The sequence below is a fragment of the Talaromyces proteolyticus genome (genome assembly GCF_021365285.1).
Source record: "Talaromyces proteolyticus strain PMI_201 chromosome Unknown BGW36scaffold_13, whole genome shotgun sequence".
In the NCBI taxonomy this organism is placed as follows: Eukaryota; Fungi; Ascomycota; class Eurotiomycetes; order Eurotiales; family Trichocomaceae; genus Talaromyces; species Talaromyces proteolyticus.
In genome coordinates this window covers 1,510,784-1,519,731 of record NW_025764289.1, presented here as the reverse complement: position 1 = coordinate 1,519,731, position 8,948 = coordinate 1,510,784, and the positions used below count along the sequence as shown (strand labels likewise).

Sequence of the window (8,948 nt, the reverse complement as noted above, 5' to 3'; positions counted from 1 at the left end):
ATTATTAAATCTCTTCTTAATCTATCTCAGTCTATTTTACTTTTATTATCTTATTAACTATCTAAGAAGTTGCCTTAGAAGTTAAAATATAAAATAAAACTATAAGAAGAAAATTTATTCTAATTTTAAAATCTATAGATCTATTTAAAATCTCTAGCTAATAGATATATAATGAATTTTTCTACTATAATACTAAAAATTATTTAGTTAAAAGCTATTCTCTATCTAATAATTATTCTATTCATTTATAAAATGTCTATACCAATTCTTTAGCTAAATTAAAAGATTCCTAGTCCTTATCTTACTTAGTCTCATTTAATAAGTCAGTAAACAATACACATCTAACCTAAGTCATAAGCAGATGCTCTATATATATATAATTAAGATTTCTATTATTATCTTAAACAGAATTCTTATTAAAAAAGAAGTCCAATATTCTTAATTAATAATTTTATCTATTATATTATATTAAAAGGAAAAGAATATTTTAATCTATATAATGATAGACTCTAGCACTAAAGAAAAGCACTTTATAGATAAGAAATAAGCTTTTAACTATAGCTTATAACTATTACCTCTAAAGTAATCTATTTAATTAAAGATATTTGATAGCTAGAAAGCTAAGATTAATCTAATTACTCATTATATCAGTATATACTTAAAATTCTATAATCACTCTAAATAGAAAGCACTATTCTTAGTTATTTAGCTTATCTATCACTTAATCATTTTAAAATTATTCTAGCTGAAGAAATATAACTCTTAAATAAGATAAGCTGTTTATAATCTAGACTTTAATAATAATTATTATTAGAAATACTATAATATTTTTATCCATTTAACTTATATTAAAGTATTATATAATATATTAAAAAAGATCTACTTAAATTAAATATTTAATCATTCTAAAGCTCTAAAAAAATAAGATATTATTATTATAAATCTAAGAGTCTATATTATTTATTATTAAAAAGAATATAAAATCTTTTTTTTAATTCTAAATTAGATTGATATTATCTTAAGCTAGATTAATTTTATTCTGAATTATTTATTAAAATTGTGAATTTAGTTATCAAATTATCTAAAAAATTTTAAAACTATCTAGATGTTTTTTCTTTTAAGAAAGCTGAACACTTATTATTTCATTATTTTTATAATTATAATATTCAGTTAATTAAAGAGACTAATCTATTATTTAGTCTTTTATATTCTATATTCTAAAAGAAACTTATTACTTTAAGAGAATAAATTATAGAGAATCTAAAGAAAAGATTTATCTATTTTAGTTTATTCTCTATCATATTCTTTATTCTATTTATTAAGAAGCTTAAAAAAGATTTATATTTCTATATAGATTATTAAGCTCTAAATATAATAACAGTAAAAAACTATTATCTATTATCTCTAATTAAAGAGATACTGAATAACCTTAATAAAATGAAATATTTTATAAAAATTGATATTATTTCTATATTTAATGAAGTAAGAATACAAAAAGATTAAAAATAGCTAACAGTCTTCTATATTAAACTTAGTCTATTTAAATTGCTAATAATACTTTTTAATATAATAGAAGTCTTTACTATATTTTAATAATTTATTAATAATATATTAAAAGAATATCTAAATCTATTCTATATTATTTATTTAGATGATATCTTAATATATAATAGAATAAAAGAGAAATATATATAGTATATTTATTTAATTTTAAAAAAATTAAAAAGAGCTAAACTCTATATTAAATTATTAAAATATAAGTTTACTGTCCTTAAGACTAAGTTTTTAGAAATTATAGTTAACTATAATGGTCTATAAATAGACTCTAATAAGATTAAAATTGTTATTAATTGAAAGATCTTAATTTATATAACTAATATATAATTGTTTTTAGAATTTTGTCACAAGAATCGATAAGTCACAGCCAATAGATATTAATGTAATCGGACACCGAGTGGATCAGGACACCGAGCAGATCAGATCTCTCTGGAAAACGCGCTATATAAATCTCAATAATGAATTTTTCACCCCCTATACAAAATATATACAAATTTTTAATTAGTATTATGATTAGGACATCAATTAATTTTATGCCTAATAATCCTATACTCACTACACTTTGATAGTGCTCGTACGCGAGGTTGAGAGGCCTGAGGCTTAGATTCAACTAGTACTGCTGGAATAGACTTAGATATCTTATTTTGACTAGCTATTAATTCCTAAGCTTTTTACGCTGTAAGAGATCCTTCATAAGCTATTTAAGTTTTAGATCTTTTACGCTTTTTCTTTTCTTTCTTATTTGTACTGCGTAAATCATATACTTCTTTCTGTATAATAAGAAGCTCATTTAAATTTATTTTGTATATCTTAGATATGCGATTGATTGTTTAATTAACTCTTTCTAAGAGGCTTATTAGATGCTCATTGATCCGCTTTTTAATTGTAGTAATCTGGCGCTTAAATTAATATAGATTTTAAGGTGTTTGTAAGTATGAAGATTGCGAATTGTTTGATCGACTTAGAGAAGGTGTTAGAGTTCAAAGTTGAACTATAAGCTTTTGATAAATATATTTCAGATTAAGTGGTATTAACCCTATTGCTTTGAAGCTATTTTGAATGTTCTCAGCTTTATATGCTATTATATGAGCTTCTGGAAAGACTGTAAGAAAGTTATATTTATTAATATGATTGAATCCAAGCTGTATATGTTATTCAACAAGCTATTCATATTGTCGTTTTAAAACTAAAAAATAGCTCACATCAAGAGGCTGTAGGAGATATGATAAATAAGATGGCATATATATTGAGATAATATTATTCTCTACATATATCTGGTCAAATTGAGCTGTTAGATGGCTTCTATATCCATTAAGAATAAGCATCCGATATCTTCTTTTTATATGGTTTGTTGTATAAGGAATAAAATGTTTTTGAAGCTATCTAATCCTAATCTCATCTATAGTTCAGTCATTTTTATTGATATCAATTTTTCAGTTCTATGGAAGTGTTTTAAATCAGCCTTATTGATAAAAGGTTGTTGTCTTAAAAATTATATACGAAGGCAAGGCTTATTCTATAGAATTAACTATTTTAATTGCTATAACCCATTTCTGGTTATCAGGTTATAATAAATAAGGCCTACTATATCAATCACTATCAGTAATAATCTTTGCAGTTGCACAAAGACTTATAGCAAAGCTGGTCTTATTAAAGTTATAGATATCTTTAGATAAGATTCTATATTGTTGTATAGTGTCTTATATATGATCAAAATGCTCTTGGATTATCTTAATATTCTTATATTTAGCTCGCTTATAGTTATATCTCTATAAAAATCGCAGCTTTATTTCTGGATGCTGATTAATAAATTAATAAATCCATTTCTCATTGATATGCTCATTTCCATGTTGAGTAAGAAGGAGATTAGTTATATCTTATATGAGAGATGGCTGGGGAAGTAATCTACATTTATTAAGATTAAGAATCTATTTTAGAAGAGATTTCTCTTTATATTAAGTCAATTTATGACTATTAGTGTGTTTTTTAGCTCGATATTCAATCTCGGTAAGTCGACGGTGAAGAGTTGTATATAAAATATTATAGATTTATACAGCTTCACAAATAGATTTGATTCTTTCATTTTTTAAATTAGATATAATAAGCAGTATCTTACCTTTCTACTCAGCTAATTTTTGGTGTTTTTCTGTATGATTTGGTGGCATTATAGCGCGTTGAAAATTGGTGTATAGAAATATTTGAAGTATTTTGACGCGCTCTGGGGGGGCTGATCCGCTCGGTGTCCGATTACGTTATAACGGACGCTATTACATAAGCACCTAATAAGATTGTATATATGCGCCATATATATATAGGATAAGTGTAAAAGACAGATACTAAGTGGGGACTGCTTAGAGAGTAGTAGTGGACATGATTGTTATATAATCAGGAATTGTGTATTGATGCTTTATTCCAATATATGTTAAGCACGTGATCCAATAAAGTAGAGCTTTAATATATAGAAGTATAGCTTCTATATAGTGAAGTAATAATTCTAGATATTAAAGTATAGTTTCAATATCCTTTAGTATATAAAGATATTTATTTATTATTATATATTTAGTTGATTATCTTTTATCTTTATATCAAAATAGTATACTATTATTTAGTATTTAATAATCTTTTTACTATTACTATTATTTTTGATAAGATAGCCTATTAATATTAATTTTATATGATTCTTTTATTTTATGTTAATAGAATATTCTCTAAGATTTCTAATCTAAAGATGAGTTATTAATAATTTTTTAATAATAAAAGATTTTTATAATATTTAAAGAGTTATAAGTAAGTAATATTGTCAAAAAGTTGTCAACAACTCGTCTCAAGATCGGAGATCTTAGAGGATATTCTGCTAACACAAGATAAAAGAATAATATAAGATCAATATTAAAGAGCTATCTATTAAGAATAATAATAGTAGTAAGAAGATTATTAAATATTAAATAGTAGTATACTATTTTGATATAAAAATAAAAGATGATCAATTAAATATATAATAATAAATAAGTATCTATATATACTAAAAAATATTAAAGTTATACTTTAATATTTAGAATTATTACTTTACTATATAGAAGCTATGCTTCTATATATTAAAGCCTTACTTTGTTAGGTTATGTGTTTAGCATATACTGGAATAAGATATTAATATATAATATTCTTATTGCTATATTAATAGCTATAGCTAGGCTAAGAGTATAGCCATTTTTAGCATCATTTCTATAATATATATTTATACTTAATAATAATTTTATTTATTATTACTTAACTTCTATTAAATACTTATATAATAACATTTATTATAATATTTATTAACTGTAATTTATTGATTCTTATAATAATTCCTTCTTTTAAAGGCTGACATCCTGATAATATAATAAATAGTCAGCTATATCTATATTTTTAAATAAGTGTTTTTATTTTACAAATTCCTATATTTATAATAATAGTCTAATTATATCTTTAAAGAAACTATCTTATATCTAAAAATCGAAACTTACTAATTACTTAAAGAATAAGAGTTTTAAAATGATTATTCTCTATATTTGTTATATAAATTTAAATAAATCTTATATAATAGTTAAAAGATTTTCTTATTATAATAAATATATTTATTTAAATTAAAAATATATTAAATTAAAAACTTCTTTTTTTAATAAAGAGTGATAGCAGCTTATAACTGCTTAAAATTAAATCTATATTTAGAAGAAAGAAGCTTTTAAGAAACTTTATTATCTAAAACTATAGAATAATCTTCTTTAGAAATATACTGATAACTTTATAGTAAGGGATATTCAAGATATTATTAAGCTAGAAAGGTTGAAGAAAAAAGAACAAAAAGAAAAAAAAAATCGAAAGTAGAAGAAGAAGCAAAGAAAATTAATTGATCAATAAACTAATAAAATAACTACTATTATCTTCTAATCTTATTCTAAATTATTTAAAAATAATTTCTTTGACTTCTTACTCTTTGAATTCCTCAATAATAGAAGATTCAAATCTTTTCTAAACAATTCAAATATCTAACTAATTTCTATAAATTATGATTAAATCTATACTTTATCTATCTAATTAAATAAAAGATTTTTCTCTATTCTAACTTCTATTTTTTAATAAAGTCGACTTTGAATTCATTATTATCAGCTTTATCTTCATCGTTTTCTGGATTTTCTATAAATTCTAATAATAAGATATAAAACACTAGATATATTTTTATTTTTACTAATAATTAGAATTTATAATTATCATTAACAAATTTTTTTTTAATTTTAAAAGATCTATATTTGATTATATTAAATTTATTATTTAACCTTTTATTTAAAATATTAAAATTCTTTTATTCTATAGTTTATTATAAAAAATAAACTTTTTCTCTTTTTTAAAGATTAATACATTCTTATACTTTCTATTATAATAGATTTTTATTCTTTACTCTATCTATTTGATATCTTGTAAAATTGTTTGATAGAGTATTTAAAGATTCTTAATTTATATTATTACTATCTCTGATAGTTCTTCTCTTAGTATATCAAACTATATTATTCTTAAATAGCACCTAAAATTTATAAAATATAATACTTATTTTATAATTATATTTATTATATTATTCATTATAAATTATATTATTAATAGTACTTATACTTAATCATTTTATTCTTAATCTATATAATTCTATAAGTATTATTTAACTAATTGAATTATTCTTTTAGACTAACTATCAATCTATTAATAATTTATTATTAATAACTTATATTCTATTCTATATATTTTTATAATTATTTGCTAATAATTTATTATGAATAATTTATCTCTATCTATAATAATTTCTTTTAATAAACTAGTCCATAAAAATACTTTTTACAGTATGAAGCTTACATATTGTCTTACAGTCATATTTTTTAATATTAGTTATAGAATTATATATTTAATTAATCTATTAACAACTATTATAGTGTTAATATAGGTTATTCTAAAAATAAGTTTCTTTAATCTTAGTAATCTTTAGATAAAATCAATAATAATACTTTATTATACTTCCTTTAATACTTTAGATATCTATATTTTTCTATATAGTTTATATATTGACAGTTTATTTCTATTACAGTCTTTATAGTATTTAATATAGTCTTTAATCTTTTTTCTAAGATATAGAAAGTAATATAATTGATTTATCATTTTAATTATTTTATTGATTTCTTAATATTCTTAGCTGAATAGATTATAGTGCTACTTAATAACTTTTATAATTATTATTTATAATATTCTAATTATATCATTCTATACTACTAATCTATCTTATAATGTTATTACTCTATTATATAATTCTTATTAAATTTGCTTATCATTTTCTATTTCTCTTTTTAATTATTTTCTGAATTCTAATTCTTTAATCTTAATAACTACTACTAGAATAATATTATGATTATATTATAGTACTCCTAAGTCTTATTTTAGAATATTTATCTTTAATACTTTAATGTCAATTATATAGTCTAATTGTCTGTTTAATACATCTATAGTAATATTCTGCTTTTTTAATATATATTTGATTATATACTTATATTATGATAATTCCTTATATTATTATATTTGTCTCTTTAATAATTCCTTAATTATTGCAAAGTATTTCAGATTCTTATGATCGATTTTCATAATAATTTCATATCTAGATTCTTAGAGATAATGTTATCATTATTAAAATATTTCAATGATTGCTAGTAACTCTCTATTATATATATTATAATTGAGTTTAGTACTAATATATTTCTTTAAATAAAATATAACAGTATATATTTTTCTATTTTTAACTTATTTTAGGATTACTTTAATTATATATTCTAATGTGTCTATTCTAATAATATTCTATAAGTCTAGATTATATAACTTTAAAATTGATATATATTTAATAAGTTCCTTAATCTTTCCAAATGCTTGTTGATGTGCTATTGTCCATTCAAATAGTTTATTCTTTTTTATTAGTTCTATTAATAGGATTATAATAACAGTATATCCTTCTATGAATCTTCATATATAACTGATGGCTCTTAGAAATAATTATATATCTATAATGTTTATTAGAATTAACCATTTTAGAATAATATCTAGTTTTTCTTTTGATATTTTAAACCTATTTAGTATATAAACTATTCCTAAGTATTTAATTTATGTGGTATCAAATTCATATTTCTTGATTTTTAAAGTAAATTCTGCGTTTATAAATCTTATTATAACTTTTTAGACATATTTATTATATTTATTAAGATTCTTTAAGAATACTATTATATTATTAAAATATACTATAACAAAATTGTTCAAATATTCTCTAAGTATATACATTATGTATTATACAAATTATATTAATAGATTTTTTAATCTCATTAGAGTAACAATCTATTTATAGAATCCTTTATCTATTAAGAATACTGTTTTATAGATATTTTTTTTATATATTTTTAGATTGTAGTATCTCTATTTAATATTGAATATTATTATAATTTTTATTTTTTATAATAAATCTCTTTTTTATTCTTGGTATAGTGCTTTATTTATATTATCTATTATTTGATTATTAACTGATTAATAATTATATACTATCTATAATATTAAATCTTTTTTTGGTATAAAGAGATTTAATATTAAATTTACTACTTTAGATTCTTAAATATATCTAACTAAATAAAATTTATTAATAAATTTATCTTTAGTTTTAAGCTTCTATACTGATTTCTATCTCTATTTAATTTATTTTAATACTAATCTTAGCTTTAGATCTATTATTACTTTATATTTAGATAGATGTATTAGTAGTTAATATTCTTTTTTTATAAATAATTTGATATAATTATAATACTTCTTTAATAGCTTTTTAAGTACTTTTATAAATTCTTTTTTATATATTTTCTTTAACTTTGATTAAGTTAGTATTATTCTTTACTTTATTTTATTAATCTTAGTAATATTCATTTTAGATTATTTTTCTGTATTTTTATTTATTTGTAATATTATATTATTAATCTTTAATATTTATCTTTTCTAATTAATAATTAGATTCTGTCTTTATAATTAAGTCATTCTAAGAATTATATTATAGTGATTATAGTTTAAAGATAAGATTCTAAATGTTGTATTTATAATATATTTTTCTGATTTTAAGATTATATTTTTAATTATTTGTAGATATTCTTTATTAAAGATAGTTCTATCTATGGTAATGATTATTTATTATTATTATATTTACTTTGTTAATATTTTATATTTTTTAATAAATTCTTTATTAATAAAGTTTGTTGATATTCTTGAGTTGATGAGTACTTTTGCTGTCTTTTTATAAATTATAGTTTATATAATAGATATATATTCTATTGATTTATTATTAATAGCTACTATAA

At 19.7% G+C, this 8,948-nt stretch overlaps 1 protein-coding gene across 1 annotated transcript; it reads right to left on the bottom strand.

Moving 5' to 3' along the window:
- Positions 1–7,422: 7,422 nt before the first annotated feature.
- Positions 7,423–7,584, bottom strand: BGW36DRAFT_306611 (uncharacterized protein; the record flags this gene model as incomplete). Its single annotated transcript, XM_046212167.1, has 1 exon — positions 7,423–7,584. A coding segment is annotated over one exon (162 nt), but the record flags the coding sequence as incomplete, so codon positions are not given.
- Between the last annotated feature and the right edge of the window lie 1,364 nt (positions 7,585–8,948).